General features: G+C 42.5%; 1 protein-coding gene across 10 annotated transcripts; it reads left to right on the plus strand.

Moving 5' to 3' along the window:
- Positions 1-110: 110 nt before the first annotated feature.
- Positions 111-16,925, plus strand: MTERF2 (mitochondrial transcription termination factor 2). Of its 10 annotated transcripts, XR_010597888.1 has the most exons (4): positions 118-252; positions 2,923-3,021; positions 3,142-3,343; positions 4,096-4,166. XR_010597888.1 is itself a non-coding variant. In XM_065581600.1 (2 exons), the coding sequence occupies exon 2, from the start codon at positions 13,768-13,770 to the stop codon at positions 14,950-14,952; it is 1,185 nt and encodes a 394-aa protein (XP_065437672.1). In that variant the 5' UTR covers positions 115-252; positions 13,752-13,767; the 3' UTR covers positions 14,953-16,925. The 10 variants fall into 10 exon arrangements, 6 of the variants coding, with proteins under 6 accessions (XP_065437672.1, XP_005300859.2, XP_065437665.1 ...); XR_010597887.1 differs by lacking the exon at positions 2,923-3,021 and having other exon boundaries at positions 111-252; XR_010597889.1 differs by lacking the exons at positions 2,923-3,021; positions 4,096-4,166 and adding an exon at positions 1,209-1,242 and having other exon boundaries at positions 134-252; positions 3,142-3,272.
- The last annotated feature ends 4,906 nt before the right edge of the window (positions 16,926-21,831 follow it).

The raw sequence follows: 21,831 nt of genomic DNA on the forward strand, positions 1-21,831 counted from the left end.
CGCTCGCCCTGTGACTGCACCGGACTCCGGAGCTGACGGAATCGTTAAGCCCCGCCCCGCCCCCCTATTGGCTGCTACCACCCCACCTGACTAGCCGCCCTCACGTTCCTAAAGTGTGTTTACTACCCCGAGAGGAGGGGAAAGGGGGTGCGCGGGCCGAGGGGCTCGATGACGGAACCGACAGGAACTGTCGAGCTAAAGGCAAACAACCGATCCCGTTCCCGTGAACAAATCCACCCGTCTGCCAGCTCGGTAACCGAAGTGAGGGTTACGGGGCGGCACCTCCATAAGTGCGAGCCCCACCCTCTTCGTATCGAGGGCGGAGAAGCCCGGATGAGCACGGGGCTGCGAGGCGGCTCCGGGCGCGCCCGTGCGCGTGCCTTCAGTTGGCAGCAGAAACGTCTGTTTGTGCGCATGCTCCCGTGCTGGAGCGGGGGGCGGCACATTCTCGTGAGGGGAGGAAGGGCGCGCTGCGCGCGTGCACGCTGGGGAGCGCGGGCGGTAAACGGGCTGTTTTGCAGAGACTCCTGTTTACGTCAGAAGGATGCTCGGCAGGAGCGGTCACGGGCGCGCCTGGGCCCGGCTCCTACCGCGCTGCTCACGTCGCTGCGGAGAGAACGGGGCGGGCCCGGCCTGAGTCGTCGCCGCAGCAGCAGCTGGCGCGAGCCCGCGGGGACACGGGCTGGCGCTTACATAACTGAGCTGCACGAGGCGCGCAGTTATAGGGCCAGCGCCCCGCTGTTCCACGCACCTACCCCTGCGTCATCCCCACCGCTTGTGCCCCCCTTACTGCTTGCGCTGGTAGCCCTAGGCAGTACGGGAGCGCGCGGGGCATCGGAGAGATACAGGCACGAGCCCAGCAGCCCTACGGCACGGCATTGAGGCTGGTGCTTATATCTAGCAGTGCTGTGCCCCTGACTGCTTGTTCAGTAGAGAGAGAGCGCGAGCAAACAGCGTCCTCCCTCCACCCCGTTCCCCTAGAGGTGCTGGAACTAGGGGCGTGCCACTCCGCCCTGGCTTGAAGTGGTTTCCATTATAGTCAGGGTTTACAGTGTGCCTAAATGGCTCTCAGCACCCCCCCCCCCATGCACACTGTTCCAGCCCCCCTGCACTAACTTATTTTCTTGAGGGCCGGAGTGTGTGTGAATTATACTAAGTACTATTTCGTATGATATTTAAAAGGATTTTATTTTTCCTTAATCCCAAAGACTCCCCCATCCCTAGGGTGCATATTTCCCAAAGGTAAAATGGGACACCACATGAAGCTAGCCCCAATTGCTTGCCTAAAATGCATTCCCCCCCCCAATTGTCACTGGTCACTCAAATCCTGCTGGCCCCCCACCTGAAGCTGTCACTAGAACCCTGTCTGCCCCCCACCCACAGTGGAACCCTTCCTCCCACACCCTCCAGCCCAGGCTGGCATCTCTGCTTTTCCCCCACCTGTTTCTCTGCACCACACCCCACGTTTTTGAAAAAGTTGGCAAGAATAAAGGGGATAAATGCCCACTTTTGCCAAAGAAGTCAAGATGGCTGGGACTGGGCTTAATAAAGGGACTGTCACAGCCAAAACAGAACATGTAATCACCCTATAAAACACCATCTTTCCTTTGCAGTTTGTAATCCACCCACTGCTATACTGGGCTAGCACATAACCCAGGAAGTGAAAGGATTAGAAATAAAGGTACAATTGTGGGCATGGCTTCACTACAGCTGACTAGCTCCCCTCAACCTAGCCAGATCTAGGTCAGCTTAACTACAGCACTCAGTGTGAATATTTCACACCTCTGAGCAACATAGCTATGTCAATTATAGGCATAGACTAGACCTAACTCAAATTCATGGCTCCTAGTGAATGATCTGCTGAAAGAAAGGAAAAAAAAAACCCACAAACAAAAACAGTAAAGATACCAAGTAGTAAATTTTATAATCAACTTTAATAAAAAACTTGTGTTCCTTTAAATACACCTTTCATTACCAAGGAAAGAGATTTCCCCTACTCCATCTGAGACACTTGTCAGATTTGCCTTTACATATTTTTTTATTTGTACTTTTGTAATTACTTTCCATACTTTAGCTGTTTCTTCCTCAAAAGAGCTTTCATGTTTAAGAGCAGCATAAACCCACACAGTACATTTTCCTGTCAAACCTCAGCCATTATTGTTACGAAGAGAGAGCAGGAACACATAAAGGAAATCTTAAGCAGAATAAAGTTCTAATCAAAGATGAAGATAATTCATGAATTGAAATAGGTCATTTTTTAAAAAGTATCCTCTACAAGCAGAGCTTTGTAAGTTAGCATTTAAGGCAGTTGAATACAGTGTCATTGTATTGACCCACTTGTCTCACAAAAGGAAGTCCTTTTTTATGGAACAGGTTACAATGTTTCTGTTTTGTTTAAACTAGAGATACAAGCATAACTAGTACAGTACAAGCCCATGGTAATCCTGAGTGACAGCTAAGTATGTTTTTGAAAAGAATGATTACTTTTTATTATTATTATTATTATTATTAAAGGTGCAGTTAAGATATGCAGACTGCGCAGCTGTTGGGCACTGTGCATGTGATACAATCTGGCTCAAGATTTTCAAACACAACTAAGAAGGGACAGATAATATACAAAATAATGGTAGAGAAAGGTATACCGGGAATTTTTTGTTCACCATGGCTCATTACAAGAACAAGGGGACATTCAGTGAATCATAAAAATGTAGGGCTGAAAGAGACCTTGGGAGGTCATTCAGTCCAGCTATCCACATGGGGGCAGGACCAAGTATACCTAGACCATCCCCGGCTGTGTTTGTCTACCCTGTTCTTAAAAATCTCCAAGGATGGGGATTCCACAGCTTCCCTTAACCTATTCCAGGGCTTGCTTACCCTTAGAGTTTTCTTACTATCTATTAACCTAAATCTCCCTTTCTGCAGATTAAGCAGATCATTTCTTGTCCTGTCTTCAGTGGACATGGAGAACATTGCTCACAGTCTTTCTTGTAACAGCCCTTAACATATTTGAAGCCTTACCAGGTCCTCTCCTCAATCTTTTCCTCACGACTAAGCATGACTTTTTTTTTTTTTTTTTTTTTTTTTAATTTTTCCTCCTAGGTCAGGTTTTCTAAACTTACCATTTTTGTTGTTCTCCTCTAGATTCCGTACATTTTGTCCACATCTTTCTTGAAGTGTCTCACCAAAACTGGACACAGTACTCCAGCTGAGGCCTCATCAGTGAGGCGTAGAATTGAACAATTAGCTCCCATGTCTTTCATATGATGCTCCTGTTAATGCATCCCAGAAACTAGAAGATGGCAAATTGAAAACTGATAAAAGGAAGTATTTTCATACAATGCAGGTTAGTCTGTGGAACAGTCAGAGACCAGGACTTAGGCATTCATGCCTAGTGGTGGGAACGGGAGTCAGGCAGCCAGGAATAGAAACCCAGGTCAGAGCCAAAAAATGAGAAATCGGAACCAAGGCTCACAGCTGGGTTACCTAGAGAGAAGCAAGGGAAAGGCTGGGTACAAGCAAGAGCTATCACAGTTGTGGGCAAATGCTTTGAGCAGGCACCAAACTGCTGGTGCTGGGATAGAGAGCTATTCTGCTAACTCTTCCTACTCATCAGGTGGAATAGCCAATCAAGCAATCTGTTACAGGCCAGTGGCATTCTTTAAGTTGCCCAGTGACTGATTCTGCTGCATGCCCTGATTCCAGATGGGAACTGAATACTAAATAGTATAATTGAGCCCAGAAGTTTAGCAGACTTAAAACAGCGATTAGACATTTACACAAACATAATATACAGCAGTAAGTACCAAATAAAAAGCCATGAATTTTGGAAGAGATATAAACCCTCATGCTTCAGGACTAAAGGCAACCAATAATTATAGGTTGCCTAAGAGGAAACGTACCCTGCCTCTTACAGGGCTTTTAGCACCTTCCTCTGAAGCATCTGGTGTTGGCCGTTGTCCATAACAAACTATTGGATTAGCTGCACCACTGGTCTGATTTAGTATAGCAATTCATGTGTTCCTCACACTGCTGCTGTTGGTGGAGTACTGAAAACAGTTTCACATGGTAATTTTAACTTTTTCTGTTGCTTTGCAGTTTTGCCTTAAAGGATGGACAACAACAGGAAGTGTGTGCTGATTACAAATAAAAATAATTACGCAAGAGTATCCTGCCTCCATTTACCTGTTTCTCTCCCAATAAGGAATGAACCCAGACCAGAAGCAGAACACTATTTAAAAAAAAAACTAATTATTTGTTCTCTACTGAAGTAGATTTTTGTAAAGAGAGTAATAGTGTACTGTAGAAAGGTGGACTCACCACTGGCATGCCCCTTTGCAGCTGTATGTGGCATAGCAGCTATCCTTTCTAGCAGCCTCTGTCTACAGTCACTTCAGTGGTCTCTTCTCATGACATAGCCCTCCAGTCAGGTCACATCACATTTAAGTCCATCCTTTCCGGAGTAACAGAAAGTCCAACAGAGGTTGGAATACATAATCTCAAGACCTTGTCTCTCCAGCCCTCTATCTTGGGGCCCACTGGTCATCGCACTCTTCTCTCCTTTCTAGTGGGGAACCCATGCCCACCATCTACATTGTGTTCCAATCCAGATACCCTATGTCTGCTGTCAGACACTTCATCACTGCCTCCCTGGACTATTTCCTATCATTAGCCTTTCTTCAGGCATTTTCCCCAGCCCTTTCCTGGGGCCTTTGTAACAAGCAGCATCTCCCAGGGCTTATCCCCAAAGGTCCAGTTCTTAGCCTTATGTCAGGGTCGGCCACAGGAGTTTACTCCAGTTCTGTGGATACCAGCTATCATCCCTCTCTGGACTTCCTCCTTACTCTCCAGACCTTCCTGTTCCCCACAGGTCTTTCCACTCTCTACCTCCCTACTCCCCAGAATGAGACCATTTTTCTCTGTCCCCATGCAGCCCTTCAAACTTCAGACTCAAACACATTTTAAGATTTGCCATCACAGCCTCTTGGGATTTACTGCCTCAAGTTTACTTTTAGCTCAGGAGGTCCTGCCTCTGGCCCTAGACTTCACTACCTCTGGCTGAGGACCTTCTGATTCTAGAACAAGCATCTCACAGCCTTTAACCCAAAAGAGGAAACTACCTTTCTTCTAGTTTTCTTCCCTGGCCTTCCCTCCATTAGCCTGTGATCCTTCCTTTATGAAAACCAAGTGGCATTGGAACCACGGTCATAGCACCACTCAGATTTGGCCCATCTGTGGAGGGGTGGAGAGGCCAAATGTAAAGGGAGCTGTGTCCAGCTTTACCCACTTGAAATGTTGGGAGGTATGGGCTCCTATTAACCGTTTCATTGCCTGTTTGGGGATACAGATACCTTACAAAAAGAACAGGAGTACTTGTGGCACCTTAGAGACTAACAAATTTATTAGAGCATAAGCTTTCGTGGACTACAGCCCACTTCTTCGGATGCATCCGGTATGCATCCGAAAAAGTGGGCTGTAGTCCACGAAAGCTTATGCTCTAATAAATTTGTTAGTCTCTAAGGTGCCACAAGTACTCCTGTTCTTTTTGCGGATACAGACTAACATGGCTGCTACTCAGATACCTTACATTTTTCCATGTCCCCAGGGCTGTCCATCCTAAGGCATAAGCAGAATAGGAGGCTGTGTAGGGCACCTGAAAATTTGGGGCACCACTGGGTCTTAGTGTCCACCCTTCCACCTTCCTATCCCTGTTCTGACCCTTCCTGCAGGCTCCCACAGCTGGCTGCTGCAGCCTGGTGACTCTTACTTCGGAGGGGATCTAGTAACTCAGAAGTGAAAAAGCCTTCCAGCCAGCCAGATCTATTAGCACAACACTGAAACTGTTAAAGAGCCATTCAAGTGGTAATGAAGCCATTTAACAGGCATTTGCCAAATCCCAGGTATATACTGTCAGTTTCTGCATTTACTGACAAAAACAGTTGTGCATTACTGTAATATTTACTCAGAACATATTAGTCTACAGGACCTTAGTTTAAAATTTGCTTTAAAAATATTTTATTAGTGAGTTGGTGAAGATTATAAAATCACACCTCTAAAAAATCCTTGCACAGATTTTTAGATGCACAATCATCTTTAGCCTTAAATGCTTGGATCGTCAGACATATAGTTTTTAAAATAAATCCTTCAAAAGACCATCCTTATCTAAAATATACATTTTAATTTAAATTACTATAGTAAAAAAAAAACTTGCTCCCAGTCTTCCTGTCCATCCTTTTCTCCCTTACCCTCCCCACACCCCTTGAAGAAAGCCCTTAAAGGGACAACACTCCTTTCCTTCCAGATAGGGAAACTTTGTCCAGCTTTCTTTACTTCTATCTGATGAACTAGTTTTAAGAAAACCCTCCCGCAAAATCAGTACCTTAGTAAGATATAAAATCCTTTGTTATGCCTAAAATCTTTGGAAACATATTTTTTAAAGTTGGTGAAATTTCATAAACATGTCTATTGTTATGGAGATCACACAAAGTAAATTAAGTGTTCCCTTTTTCTAAAAGCAATGAACATTGTTATGAACACACTAAACCTCTGAGACTGATTAATTTAAAAGAATGTCTTTGTTTCAGTGAGTTAAATATGTAGTAATCTGGAATGATTACTTTATGAAGGCTTAAGAGTACATTTAAAATATAAAATCAGCTTAAAAATACTGATTAAGAAAATGTAAAACAGAGAAGAGCTGCATCATGTATTCCATAATATTTAATGTTGTATTCAGTAAGACAGCTGACTCACCCTTACTACAAAGTCTTTGCAAATAAATGTCTGACAAACTTCAGGGCATATCAAAAAACCTGTAACTGACATTTTTTATTCCCAAGTTTAGTGCTTTTAATTAGGTACCTTCTGCATGTCCATTCTGCATGAGAGAGAGGGTAGGGGGTCTCTTCGCGGAACTGTCATTCTCCGCCACCGTGAGGCGGGCCAGGTGTTTTCAAACAAACTACCCTTTGCTGCCTCATCCCTACCCCCACTCTGGGCTGCGAGCCTGGGCTGCCATCAGGCATAGGGGCACCAGTTTAATAATACTGTGTAGGGCCCCATAAATTCTAAGGATGTCCCTGATTTTTATTTTATAGAACTTTACTTTTAAATAGCCTAAATTTCAAATGTTTGTTTCTTTAATAACCACATTATAATATTTTGAAATAAAGGCTATTGCTTTATTTAAAACCTTAATTCCATTTTCATGTCTGGGAATTTTATTAAATCTAGACATGCTTCAGTGTCCTAAATTGGAACATTTCTATTTAAAACTGCAACAAAAACAGTTGTATCAAATGGAAGAAATATGAACATAAGTGATTCTCAGTGAGAAAGATGCTGTAGTCGGTTTGCTTATCCTCACTCTAATTAAAGAAGAAGATACATTACATGAGTTATAGCATACCACAAGCTTGGTAAATTAAAGCACTGAGACTTAATTTATTAACAACTGTACTTCACTACCAACTGTGAGCTTGACTGACAAAGTATTCTCCTCCTGCTTGCACTGATGGAAAACAGGACTAACTCCATTAAAATCAATGGATTTACATCAACATAGAAGTGGTGAGAGAAATCAGACCCATCCCTGCACTGCCAGGGTATCCACATAGTACTGCCTAAATTCCCCCAAACCCATCCCAGCATGCATAAGGCCCAGTCAAACCTAGGATGGATTCTCAGGGGATAACCTTTTTGGGTGTTCCACAGTCTTGGTCAACAATCTGGTGCAGCTGTTGCCAGGTTATTATATGGGGATAACCAGCAAAGCTGAAATCGTAGGGGCAGATTCAGCTCTGGTTTATCCTACAGAAGTGAAGTTAGCTACTCCCTTGAATTTGGCCCTTAGCCACCAACTGTTCCTAGGACAGCCCACAGTAAAACATGGGCTATTTTAAAGTGATCCGTGCAATGCACTTCTGTGGAGTCGAAAGAGGCCTCCCTATTGCCCTCCTCACTCAGACACACCCTAATCCCCCTCCCCCAGCTATCCTCAAATTACCCAGTCGCAGGCCACCGTGCTGGGGACTGGGTTCATTGCATTCATTTCATGCAAACATCCCATTGGCGAGTTACAAGTTTAATTCTAAATTTTTAAAGGGCCAGATCCTGGGGCCCCCTGGGCGTCACTGGGAAAGGCCCCACCTTTGCGGCTCAGCAGGGCAGGGGAGTTCCCAGCAGGGGACGCTGTGCTACTCCCGCTGGGCCGGGGCCCGCAGCCTCCTCGCTCTTCCCACCGGGCACCAGGGATGGGGCAGGCCGCTTGAGCTCAGCCAGCGCCGTTCCCACCCGGTACAAAAGGGGAGGAGGGGGTCGCTCCGTTCCCTCTTCCCACGGGTGGTGCCGACGCCTCCCCGCGTCGCCCCTCAGGAGAGCCGGCGTGAGCCAGGAGGCCAGGTCAGGAGCCCGGGGTTGGTGCCGTCCCGGCCGAAGGGGACATCGGGGCTGAGCACTGGCGACTGCTCCCGCGCTGACTGAGGCAACCCGGCCACTGGGGGCTCCGGCAGGGCTGGGTCCCTCCCCCCACGGGTAGCACCACAGCGGGGCCCTGTCGCCTTCCCCGCCAGACTCAGGTTCCCGTGAGATCCGCCCGCAAGCCCCTCGGCCCCCCCTGGCCAACACGGAGCTGGGGCCTGGCCGCCCCGCCCATCCGCAGCTGTGTTGGAGCGTGCACAGGCGCGCGCCACAGCCTGTTCCTCACGCCTTTATCCGCCGCGCGGCGCCCAGCCCGTGGGGTGCGGACCAAGCGAGAGGGGGGCGCGAGCCCGTCATTAGCACGTCCTCAGCTCTTCTGGGTCGCTCGCCCATCGCTGAATCCCTCTCTCGAGCTGCCCCAGAGAATTGAGGCTAGAGAGAGCTCCCAGTTTCCTGTCTACGGGTGGTTAGGGGGCTGGAAATGGCGTTTGGTTTCCTAATTAGGTGAAGACATTTGAGCATATTGAAGGGGAAATGTAAAAAAAGCGAAGTGCAGGTGTCTGAGTTGAGCGTTAGCTGCTTACAGTTGCTCAGACTGTATAAATCCTGACAGGTGTGAAATCCTCCCTTCTCAGACTATAGGTTTTCTATAATCTTGGTTTTATTCTTTACATCATGGAAGTGTAAAGTTAGCATGGCCAGACAAGTGTGAAAAATCGGGATTGGGGGTGGGGGGTGATAGGAGCCTATATAAGAAAAAGACCCAAAAATCGGGACTGTCCCTATAAAATCAGGACATCTGGTCACCCTATGTAAAGTGGAGAGATGTCTTCTCCAGGCTGATGCAGATCTGTGTCTTAAAGGAGTTAATTTATAATCTTTCAGCAGTTTAGCCTTATAATTGTTACATTTTCATAGACCCATGGTGTTACCCCCACATTTTAAAATGTAAGAGGACTTCTATGTATGTAATATTACAGAAATACCATTGATGTAATGCTTATGGAGGAATCTACACCCTCCCCTCAGAACTTTTTATTCTATTTTACAATACAGCATTGTAAACTGCTGCACTATTATATATTATATTTCACCACTGGAATTTCAAACTTAAAAAATATCAAGAGTATCACACCTTGGTACACTGCTTGAAAGTTAGCAAATAGTCATTGGTGCAGGTGAAATGGGTTTAATCCTGGACAAGTTCATAGTGGACAGCTGTATACTTCACAAATATTACTGCCACATCTGGCTGTAATTGGGCACCCTTGTTGACCCTGGGATCAAAGGCCTCATCTAGTCTGGCCTTTTTCTTAACATCTCCCAAAATTGCACTACTGCCACCACAGCATATGAAATATCTAAAAGTCTTAATGAAGTTATACATATTAGTATCTAAATATCTTGGAACTATACATTTTAGGGATAGTAAGAACAGTCTAGCATCTGTTAGAAAAATCTCCTGAGATTTTGTGGAATACTATGGACAGAGACTATTCCATAATATTATTCCAGAACTTGGTTATTTTGAAAACAATGTTTTCCTACAAAGCTTCTTGTAAATAATGATATTCTCATCTACAGACTTTATAATAATATTTCAATATGATATCATAGCTTTTAGACACTTTTAGCAGGACACTATCAACTTAAAAATCTATTCAATTTTTTTTAAAGTTCAGATTAATTTCATGTATTACAAATGCCCTGAGTACCCATACCAAGTATTGGATGTTAACAAATCACATTTTTCTACTTTTTAAAAATGTTTTTATCTTTCCTGTTTCTATGTGACCCTCACTAAACAACAGAGAAACTGACTACACGCAAAGTAGTGTCTACTACAGTATAAAACAAAAAGATTTTTCCCTGTCTAGTTTGTTTCACTTTAGTAATCTGGGGAATTTTTTATAGGTAAAACATTGAAACAGAAGTGCAAATTTTAAGTTGGCTGGGTCCCTTTGACAGAACCTGTGACTTATATGGCTGACCTCACATAAGCATGGATAGCATTTACTAGGCCAAATTTCACTCTTCAAGATTTTGCTTAAGAAATTTATTAGATGTTATTGGAAAAGTGTTCATGAGTAGTGTATTTATTAGTGAATATGGTGCTGAAGTCTATTCTAGTCTTTTAAGTCCTTTCTTTGGCAATTTGTAAGTTGAAAATAAAAGTTGGGCTTGGCTATTTTACCAGTAAGTACTTTTATGGATCCTATTGCCAAAGTCTCCAAGCACTTTTAATAACACTTCATTTCCATGAGAGCCCATGGATTGAAGGTGCTAAAGTGTCTCACACAGTTTAACTGAGGCCCCGATCCTGCAAATACTTACATACATGCTTAAGTTTATCCACCAAATAGCTCCAATGAATTCAGTAGGACTACTCACAGTACAAAAAGTTAAGTACTTGCAAGACTTTGCAAGATCAGGGCTTTAGGCCTTAAACCCCATGAAATATTATTCCAGTTTTTCAAGATTGGGAAACTAAAGCACAGAAAGTTGTGACTTGCCAACAGTTACACAGCAACTCTTTGACAGACCTAGAAGGGGGAGAGATAGCTCAGTGGTTTGCTAAACCCAGGGTTCTGAGTTCAATCCTTGATGGGGCCATTTAGGGACCTGGGGTCTTTTAAAAAAGAAAAAACAAACTGTCTGGGGATTTGTCCTGCTTTGACTCCTGAGGTCCTTTCCTACCCTGATATTCTAAGATTACCCGAGTCACTTCAGCTTGCTAGACAAGATTTCCTTAAATTATAAAACTCTTGAGATCACATTAAAAACCTTAGATTGTGACTTTAGCATGTTCACATAGTAGCTGGATTATGGGCAGAAATCTTACTCAGCTTCAAAAATTTTAATATCAAAGAAAAATACTAGTAAAAATGTTTTACATCAGCGTCCTCTTGTATGTAAGGTAAACGTGCATACAATTATTTAAGAATTAGAACTAAATTTCTAAAGCATTAAAGGCTTTTTAATCTAGCAGAAAAAAGGTATAACAAGCTAATGGTTAGAAGTTTAAGCTAGACAAATTCAGACAAGAACTAAGAGGCAGATTTTTAAGTGAGAATAATTAACCATTGGAATAACTTACCTAGGACTTGATGGATTCTCCATCATTTGCGAGCTTTAAAGAAATTCTGGATATCTTTCTAAAAAGATATCAAACAAAAGTTGGATGCAGAAATTACTGGGTAGGGTTCTTTGTCCTGTGGTATGTGGGAGATGAGTCTACTAGAATATCATAATGGTCCCTTCTGTCCTTAAACCAGTGGTCCCCAAACTTTTCACAGTTGCGCCCCTCCCCTCCCCTGTCCACATCCTCCCCGCCCGGGAGCTGGGGCTGGGAGCAGGGCCGCAGCTCGGGGGTGGGGGTCGGGCATGCACAGGAGTAGTGGGGGTTGGAGCTGGGGGCACCAGGAGTGGCACCAAGGCTGGGTCTGGGAGCCATGGTCAGGGGCCACAGCTGGGGGTGGAGCAGGGCTGGCCTGCGCTCCTTCTCCTCCCCATGAGAGCTGGCCCAGGCCCTGCTGCACCCCCCTCATACATTTCTCTGTGCCCCCCAATGGGGGCATGCCCCACAGTTTGGGGACCACTTCCTTAAAGTCTATGAAAAATGGACATTTTTCCTGCTCTCTTTTTGATCTTTATAAGGGTATTTTTAGCTGAGGAGAAACTGCTACACAGTGAAACTGACAGTACACAAAGTTGTCAAATGCACAAACTGAATTCAATATTTTTTTGCTGACTTTCAATTATAGCAATCAGTGGTGTGTTACTTAAAGCAGTAATTGGTACAAAATTTTCAAACAAATCTGAGTTTTCAGGATTTTATTGTCCCCTTTAGCTTCTAAAAGGTTTTTCTAAAGAGTGGAAATTTAAGAAGTTTAAAAAGTTACCTGATAGTGCCCTTTTGTATTTAAACACTGCTGTTCTTCCTGTCATCTCAGAATATGTGCAGCTGCATTAATGATAACCTAAATTCAGTTAGAGTGTGGGTGGGAACACCAGAGGTGAAAGTAAGCCGGTATGGTACGGTATGGCATACTGGCAAGAGCCAGTACGCCGTGCCGGACCAGACGGGCTTCCCTAGGCTGGCCATTTAAAGGGTCCGGGGCTCCCTGCAGCGGCTGGAGCCCCGGGCCCTTTAAATCACCCCCGGAGCCCTGCTACTGCTACCCCAGGGCTCCGGCAGTGGGGCTCGGGCGGCGATTTAAAGGGCCCTGGTATTTAAAGGCCCCGCCTTGTCCAGTTGAGGCCACGCCTCTTCCCGTTGAGGCCACGCCCCCTGCTCAGGACTCCGGCATACTGATAAATCCTTTAAGTTACTTTCATCCCTGGGGAACACAAATTATCCAAAACCACATTCTGATTGACTGGTTGGGTCTGTCACATCTGTGCACCAAATCCAAAGGATACACAGATGGGAGCTCATTTACACATAAATCCGTTTGCTCGTTTTGTTCAACAGGTGACAGTGGAAGTTAAGTACAGAAAAAGATAAGGCAGCTGTGGGGATGGGAGATGAAGAAAAGTAGTTGTTTGAAGGCCTAAAAGAGAAAGTGATAATAACTCCCTCCCGAAAATGCCAAGGTGCTAGTTCAACCACTTTTAACCTACCTGACTAGTCAGAAGAAAGCTGTCCAATAGTCCAAATTATCATTTATTATAAAAAGTGAGTTCAGTGGCTTTTAGAATCTATACTGCCATTAAAAGAAAGAGGATGTCTGGGAAAAATTGAATATATTTAAAGTATTTGAGGAAGGCATTTAGCTTTTCCCTCTCATTTGATCCTTTTAATTGGAAATTTGGTTTAAAAAAAAAAAAAGGCTAAATTGCATAGAATCCCATACTTTAAATGTGCAACTGGAAAGCTACACTGTAATAGCAATAAGACACTTCTGAGTGTCCACGAGTTGGCTAATGATGCATTTTTGGCAGGATTCTCCCAACCATGCATTGTATCTTGCAGTACATCAGAGGCATCCACCAGTAGCCTATTAATGAACACCCTTGTGGGGACTACTGATATAATAACCATGTGGGAACAGTTAAACTTGTGTGGTATTTGGGGCAGAACACTCACATTCTGCCCCATCTTCCCTACATGGTATTTTGGGGTTTTATTGTTCTAATGAAGCATCCTTTGAGATGTTAGCAGAAAATTCCATGTTAATTCTGAAGTGGAATGAAAGCTAAGTATGTGAAAATGTTCCTTTTAGAAGTAATTGTCTCTTATAGCAGCTCAGGTTTGAACATGAATGTCTTTCGAAAATACCATATAAGACAGAAATTAACATTTTCTAATTTTTGATTTTACATTCATTTTGTAGAGTGCAGCACTCCAGAATGTTGAGAGGAATCAGGAATAGTACAACACACATGTTTACACTTTCGTTGGCTAGATCTCAGCACTGCAAACCACTGTTGACTCTCTCATCCCTGTGGAATAACATAAAGGATGGAAGCTTTTTACAGCATTCCAGTTATACAACTGATATCAAATCAAAAGTGGAGAACAAAAGAACTGTTGAGAATCTCTACAGATTATCCGTTGATATTAAAAAAATTCGGAGACTAAAGGAGTGGGTCCTTTTTCAGGATGCAGCCTACGTTAAAGAAACTGCTAACACTTTACGTGAAATGGGAGCTGATAAGACTGCCATAGCAAATATTTTGGAACGTTGCCCAGAGGCAATCCTCCGTACCCCAGCAGAGATAAACTCTCAAAGAGATCTGTGGCAATCAGTATGCCAAAATGAAAAACAACTGGTCAAATTAATAGAACAATTTCCAGAGTCTTTTTTTACTGTTGAACATCATGAGAACCAGAAATCTAATGTTCAATTCTTTCAAGAGTTGGGACTGAAGAATAATATAATCAGCAGGTTCTTCACAAGTGCACCTGATATTTTTTACAAGCCTGTTGAGAAAAACAAACATGTAGTAGAGACATTACAGAGAATGTATCTAAATTTAGGCGGTTCTAATGCCAATATGAAGATCTGGCTTCTGAAATTATTGAGTCAAAACCCATTTATTTTGTTAAATAGTGCCACAGCAGTGCAAGAGAACTTGGAGTTTCTCCAGAAGAATGATTTCACTGATTCTGAAGTTCTGCAGCTGCTATCCAGGCTTAAAGGTTTTATTTTTAATCTTAGCCCTAACACTATGCAGAAGAGCATGTTTTTTTCCAAAGATGTTTTTAAGTGCAGTGATCAAGAATTAAAAGAGCTAGTGTTGAAATGCCCTGCTCTCCTCTACAATTCCGTTCCAATTCTGGAAGAAAGACTCAAGGGACTGTTGAAGGAAGGAATTTCTGTAGATCAGATTAAAGAGACACCAATGGTGCTGGAGCTGACAACTCAAATTGTGCAGTACAGAATTAAAAAGTTATCTGCTTTAGGATACAATATAAAAAATGGAAATCTAGAAAATTTGAACGGAACAAAGAGAGATTTTGAAGCCACTTATTGTAGGATACAAGCAAAGAGGGAGAGACCAATGTTTAATCCTGTTGCTCCTTTAGATTAATTTGAATGCCTTTAATTTATTCAAAAAGGGAACTTTATCCTTCCTTAAGGACTGAAATAAAAATAACCTTAGCCAATTTGTATTCTGCTGCATGAAGTTGTGCAGTAGCTGGCTTTAATTCATAGCTCACTAGTACTTTTAAAAGTTGTATTACAAAAAGTGATCAGAATAAAAGGTTAGCAGTATCATTGCTATTATTTACATAAGGACTAGGTTTTTAGATTGTATCCCAAGCACACACTTTTTAAAGAAGTTTCCCCATCGAACTGGCCACCAACTTACCTAGGTCTTTAGCGATTGGTGTTGCACTAGCCAGTCTATGATAATGCCGAGAACGATTACACTAACCAACAAGAAAAGTTAGCGGCGTGAATTTTCAATACTATTCATCAGGCAGCAGGTACGTAAAAGACTTTCAAAAAGTCCTTTAGGTAACTGCCACTGCAACAAAGAGGCCACTGGAGGTTGAGCCCAAATTGAAGCTGGCAGTCTGATGGGGTAGAAGGAGATTACATAGTCCTTGCACATCCTCTCAGTGGAGACTGTAGCTACTTACCATATTTATGTACAACATTACTATAAGAGGGCCCTGTCACCATCTTAGTGTGGTCTCTCACGGGCTCTTATCTTCTCCTGACTGACCTTCCTAGTTTTCTCTCAGTCAGTTGCGGGACCTTCACCTCCAATTAAGTCCATCAGCTCTTCACATTTTGGGTTTGCAGTCTCTTGGCTGTTTTTGTGGAGACAGCCTGGTACTATTCCACACCTTTCTGCCTCCCTTTCCTTCTCTGTACTCTCCATTTTTTCTTGTTTTCTCTATTGGTTGCAGCTGTGGATGCCTGCTTCCGTGATTGGCAGTTCTAGCAGCAGCCTGGGGTTGTGATCAAGCTGCTTGCTTATAAACAGGAAAGACTCTCCTCTGTCTATGCTTAGTCTGGGGTTTGTACACCCCCTTACAGGCCCTGATTTGGCTGGGGACTCTGGGTGCTAATATAATGCAAATAAATAACAAAATGGGTTTAGAGGGGCTCTTTCAAGGTTATGAAACCTCAAGCTGGCTCCTCTTGCAAGAACTCTCTCTCTCTTTTTTTTTTTTTTTGGTCTTGGCTTCTGTCTGTAATTCCCCCTTCTCTTCCTTGGGCTAGAAGGAGAACAGGATCAGAAAGGGAATTAGCTGAAGTAAAGACTGCTTCCAGAAGGAAGGAGGCAAAGAAGTCTGAGGGGAGGAGTGTGGTCTTGTGCCTTTTACAATAGCTGTGGCTCAGGCATAAGTCTTGGTTTTAAACTGGTGAATATTAAAAGTGGACAAGATATGTAAACAGCCACTGCAGTTATTTCCTAAGCATATGGAAAAACTGATATCTTAGATACCATGACGTAATAACTGTTGAGAAATGCTGATCTTTTAATAGCAGTTACTGTAGGTAGTCATTAGTCTTTGTGGGTGTGAAAGAAGTGGTATATGACAAAAACAATAATTAGATGTCACCTGACTGAAATTAAAGTTGTCAGGGGTTTCTGCATAAGCTTTCATGAGCAAGTGGTCTGTATATATTCCTCCTTGGCAGGCAGGAGATAAAAATGCATGAAAGAGTGGTGAGGTGAGCAACTGCTAAGGGAGATGTTCCATATTTAAAATGTCTGGAAACTCAAACATTATATTCAAACAAGTGTGATCAAAAATATCAAACTGTAAATTGATTTTGTATCAAATTTCTATAAGAAAAACTTACTAAATTCTTGGAGCTCAACGATGAACCAAAACTGTTGACTACAATGGGAATTTTTGTTGTGCATGAAATATAAGATCAGGTCTGTTCTCTTTGAAGTAACCCTGCTGTATACGTGAACTGTTATTTTGCTTGTCATGAGTATACATTTCAGATACATACATACAGTACAATTGACTGTAACACTTGCTATGTTCGCTGTATAATTAAGGATATGTTGGCAATAAATCTGTTTTTTCTTTATTTCCTCCTATTTTCTTAGAGGTTTACAACTGCTGAAGAAACTTGGTATTGGATTGTTTAGATAAATACTTTTTTCCTTGCAAACAACACCCTCAATACATAGACCCTTCCTTTTCTGATCTGTCAATGAGGTTTGAGAACATTGGGAACTAGTCAGTGTTATGATATAGTCCTCTCTTTCAGTACTCAAGGGACTGGGGGATTCATCCTCTATGCTAAGTAAACTGTAATTTGTGATTCAGTAGTGCATTTTCCCCCAGGTACAAGCAGACACTTCAGATATCCAAAAGGGTGGATATAATTGGCAATATAGTAGGTAACCCTGAACCATTGCAGCACTAAATAGACGGACTGCCTGTTAGTTATGCCTTTTGATGAAAATGGTGGCTCAGAGACAGAAGAAGAAGGGAAGTTGCTGCTGGAGGTTAAATCAAGATGTAGTTGATTCTTATTCATATACTGATTTAAAAGTGTTTGGCAGTTGCCTTGAGCGCATTATGCTCAGCCTGCTATACTGGGTTCATTTAATTCTTCAGAAACAGTGCAGCTAACTTGAGATGACTTTTTGAGGTAACTGAATATGACTGAAGTCTCTTGCTGTGGCAAAAGCATTTGATGGTGCCTCTGAGGATTGTACTTTCAAAAAAAAATTTAACAAATTTGGGTAAGTTAGTAACTTACTTGAGTTTCTGTCTTTCAGATTGAAGAGTGTACACAGCATTAAATTAACCAATCAGCATGAAACTGGTCTGTTCTTACTTCAGCCAGTCAAACTTTTTCATTGTATGTCATCAACCTTTTTACAATAGTTTATTCTTGAAAGTCAGGCTGAAGCCTGCTTTTTAGCAAGGTTAGGACAGCCACCACTGTGTAGACCTTCAGTTTGGTTTTTAAAAATAGATGCTTTCATGGAATCTCAATGATATAAGAAAAATAAGGAGAGTCACAGCTCCTTTCCCATAGCTGGATGGATCAACATAATACATTTCTATTACCTAGATCGACCTAGGCACAACAAACCTCCCACCCCAAAAGCTAAAGTAGTGAACTGTGAGCTCAGGTCTGACAAAAAGAGTATTAATCCAGTTTTACTACTGTATTTCAGTACATGGTAAATCTTACCTAGCTGTATAATTTATATATTTATTTATAATTAAAGATTTTCCCCAAGTGGTAGCAGTAACCTATGGAGTCCATTTTTAATTAAAAAACATGGCACTGAAGACCAATAGAAATGGGGGCGAGTTCCATTTTTTATGCTCCTAGATAGGTGCTTCTATTTGTAGCCTGCTGTGGGAGAATGTTTTTGCATGGCAACAAGTATATTCATAACAGTTGTTCCCCATTGTCTAGCATGTCATAACCCAACCATGGGACTATAGTAATATATTTTATTCAAGACTGTATATATCAAGTAAAGAGTATTAATTTCTTAACTTAAAACTCTTACTATGACAAGATTAGAGAGGCTGTTTTTTTGTTGTTGTTTCTACAGTTGTGTTAAACAAACACCAACTGGAGAACAACTTACCAAACAGGTAGGAATTCTATCACCATTCATGTGACTGAGTATTGTGATGCATACCCAGAACAATGGTGTTGATTCAGCCTTAAATTTGGAATTTCCCTGCTTGAGGGCTTAACTATGCAATTCTGATTTCTTTAAAACATTGTCATATTAAATAGATGTATTCTGTATAGGGGAAAGGAGACAGATTACACTCTTATTCTTTCATATTAAAAAAGGAAAAAAATAGAGGGTAGTTTTATTTACAGACTAAACTATGCCCAGTCCAGTATTAGGAAAATGTATCTGTGCTAACCTGAAAATTTCCTTTCTTTCAGATCCACTACAGTGGGTATTTCAGCTTGCTAGCAGTTTGGGGCTGGCAGAACCAGACCTGTCAGTCACTGGAAGCAAGGGAATGCCCCACCTGAAGTTTCCTTTGGTTGAGAACTTCCACAGTCAAGATAATCTATAATTTAGAAAAGTAGATTTGAATTATGTTCTATATTTTGAGGAAAAAGCACAATGATTTTTCCTACTACAGCACATGATAAATTCAACCTAACAACAACAAATCAAATTGGATGTAAACTCCTATCTCTATTCTGAATGATCCATTTGTCCCCAAAGTGGGCTGGATCTGTGGACCTTATTACTCAAAGAAAGGAAATTTTCAGATAAGCATGGATACTTTTTCTTTATGCTAAGGTCCACAGATCCATTACAGTGCGATTTTCATAGCCTCCAGGATATGAAGTGAGATCTTCCTTTAAATGTGGACATTCAAAATTAGGTAGATTATAATCTGTATGTATATATCCTCCATCTTCCCCTGGGCACTAAGGCAGGGAGAAGACATCTGCCGAAAGAAAGGAAATGTCATTGGCTAAGACTGGATGACTAATATCCAGAATTTTATGAACTTGTATTGATGGCTATGGGGGTGTCTAGCGGATATCAATACAGGAGACATGACTACTCTGCTCTGAGATTGTCATTGCTCCTAAGGACTGGACTTTGATGCTTACCCAAAGGAGAAATATTTCTTGAATTTACTTAGGGAATGAATGCTATGACAGTTATCATAGACTCATAGAATATCAAGGTTGGAAGGGATCTCAGGATATCATCTAGTCCAACCCCCTGCTCAAAGCAGGACCAATTCCCAGACAGATTTTTGCCCCAGATCCCTAAGTGGCCCCCTCAAGGATTGAACTCACAACCCTGGGTTTAGCAGGTTAATGCTCAAACCACTGAGCTATCCCTCCCCTGAGGGCCAGCTGTCTGAATTCAAAGTATAATAGTGGCTCTCGCTAGAGAAAGCTTCCACCTTCCAGGAACTCATCTGATTAGAGATATTAGCCATCTTCTTTTGCATAGGAAGTATAAAGCAGGGGTTCCATCTGCATAGTGCTGTAAGGAGCAGAATGAGGTTCCAAGGTTATGCTCTGTGATCCTGCAGGGTTGGAATAAAGGTTGTTGTCCTAAGGAAATATTTAATGTTGGGATGTGTACAAAACATCCTTTTCTTGAACATGCTCAGAACATCATATTGCTTGACCTTTTTGCTTGGACACTACTATGCACCCATAATGAAGCCTTCCTGTTGGAGCTCAAGGCTATACTGTATTTCACTCGTTTAACATGATAGTTAAACTATGAACTTTGCACCAGCCAATAGAATAAATTCTATTTGATGACTTCTCTTTTGGGGTCCATGAGAGTAATAATCACTTCTTCCAAATGTTCCCTTTAAATCTGTCTGATCCCTGATGGTGGATTGGGTTTGCAGTAGCAGACCTCCTCTGGGAGACAGAAACAGCTGAAGAGCCAGTGCTAAGTTAATCAAATTTGAGATCCGTAGTCACTTCAGCCAGAAAGGCATAAATAGTTTCACTGCTGTTCTCTCATTGCTATCTTTTGTATTGTCAGTGGAAAAGGTGGGAAGACATATAGCAGGGACCACACCAAGTTTTGCTAATGGTCATTCACCACCTCACATACCATACAGCACATAGACATATTTATTGTTTTCAGATGCAAAAGGTTGATCAGCAGCCCACCACAGTGACTTACTATACATGAGATATTTCTGGGTGTAGGAGCCACTCTGCTAATCTTAGTGTTCTACTCCCTGCTGGTGGGGAGTGTATATAGAGATAGGAAACTGCTTTTCCCAGGACAGAAGCATCTCTCTAGGGTAGGACTGATCATATTCTTCCTAGTTGCGAAGACTCCATCAGACACGTTGACTGTCACAACCAGAACAGTATGTAGTGTAGCTGTGTCAGGCCCAGGATATTAGAGAGACAAGGTGAGTGAGGTCATATCTTTTATTGTACCAACTTCTGTTGGCGAGAGAGACAAGCTTTAGAACCAGTTTGTTATCCATGGAAGGATCAGTGCACGGAGACCTCCAGGAATCAGTGTTCCAGTGGGTGGCTGCTGTGCTCTCTCTCTTTTTAGTACCCATTCCCTGAACTGACTCAGGAAGATCCCTTTAAAAAATAAATCTGATTCTCTGCATTCACCAGTTGCGAAAGCAGAGAATATACAGTTGGAAATAGTTCTCTGTAAATGGATGAGATGAGGAGGTGGATACCCAACATTATTGGATATTAGATGTACTTCAGATCACTGAAGCATGCCTGTACGAGGGATCAGAATTCTCAGTAGGCTCCACTAATAATTGAATTTTGCTTATGTGAAATCACTTGTTTTCCATTATGGTCATCTTGTTAACATTCATCTGAGATCATGAGCCTTTGTACAGTATTTGATAGTATTTGTCCTCACTCCAGGCCTCTGATTTCCCTGGCCCCATTGTTTGTCCTGAATCCAGGATACTCCAGTAACTGTATTACCGTGTGTTTGCTTCAGCTTTCTCTCTGTACAAAACCCTGATCAGAAAGATTGTTCAAGAAGAGAGATTAATTTTCTTCTTCCCTAATGCCAGTACTATTGTTACCATGATCCTGGAGATAGACCCTGAGAGCACATGTAAGATCAGATTGGGAAAAGGAAAAAAAAGGCTGCCATTCATCTGCAAAACATACTAGTCTGAGGATGGGAAGATGGACATACTTTGAAGACAATCCTCCTTTAGGAACTTTCGATGTTTCAGACTGGGCCCTGCTCTACTTGTCTCTGATTCTCCAAGGACACCCAGTAGGCTACTAGCAGATCTGAGTTTGGAATTTCTCACAAAAATCTTTGCAGCAAGGAGGGTTGATAAAGCTACCTGCCACTGTGGAGACAGGAAAAATAACTGGAGAGAACTTCAGGGGTGGGGCATTCCCCAGCTGTCAGGTCTCATTTTGCCCCCAAATTGCAAGCAGGTTGAAGTAGCCAGTAAAACAGATCTCTAGACCTTAGCATGAAGAAACTATAGTTTAATAC

The sequence above is a fragment of the Chrysemys picta genome, chromosome 1 (genome assembly GCF_011386835.1).
Source record: "Chrysemys picta bellii isolate R12L10 chromosome 1, ASM1138683v2, whole genome shotgun sequence".
Taxonomy (NCBI): Eukaryota; Metazoa; Chordata; order Testudines; family Emydidae; genus Chrysemys; species Chrysemys picta.

Excerpts from the sequence above, each read along its gene's own strand:
- MTERF2 (XM_024100071.3), top strand. The coding sequence starts at position 8,897 with ATGGCGTTTGGTTTCCTAATTAG. Across the intron at positions 8,920-13,751 it reads GCGTTTGGTTTCCTAATTAG|AGTGCAGCACTCCAGAATGT; the intron begins GTGAAGACATTT and ends TTCATTTTGTAG.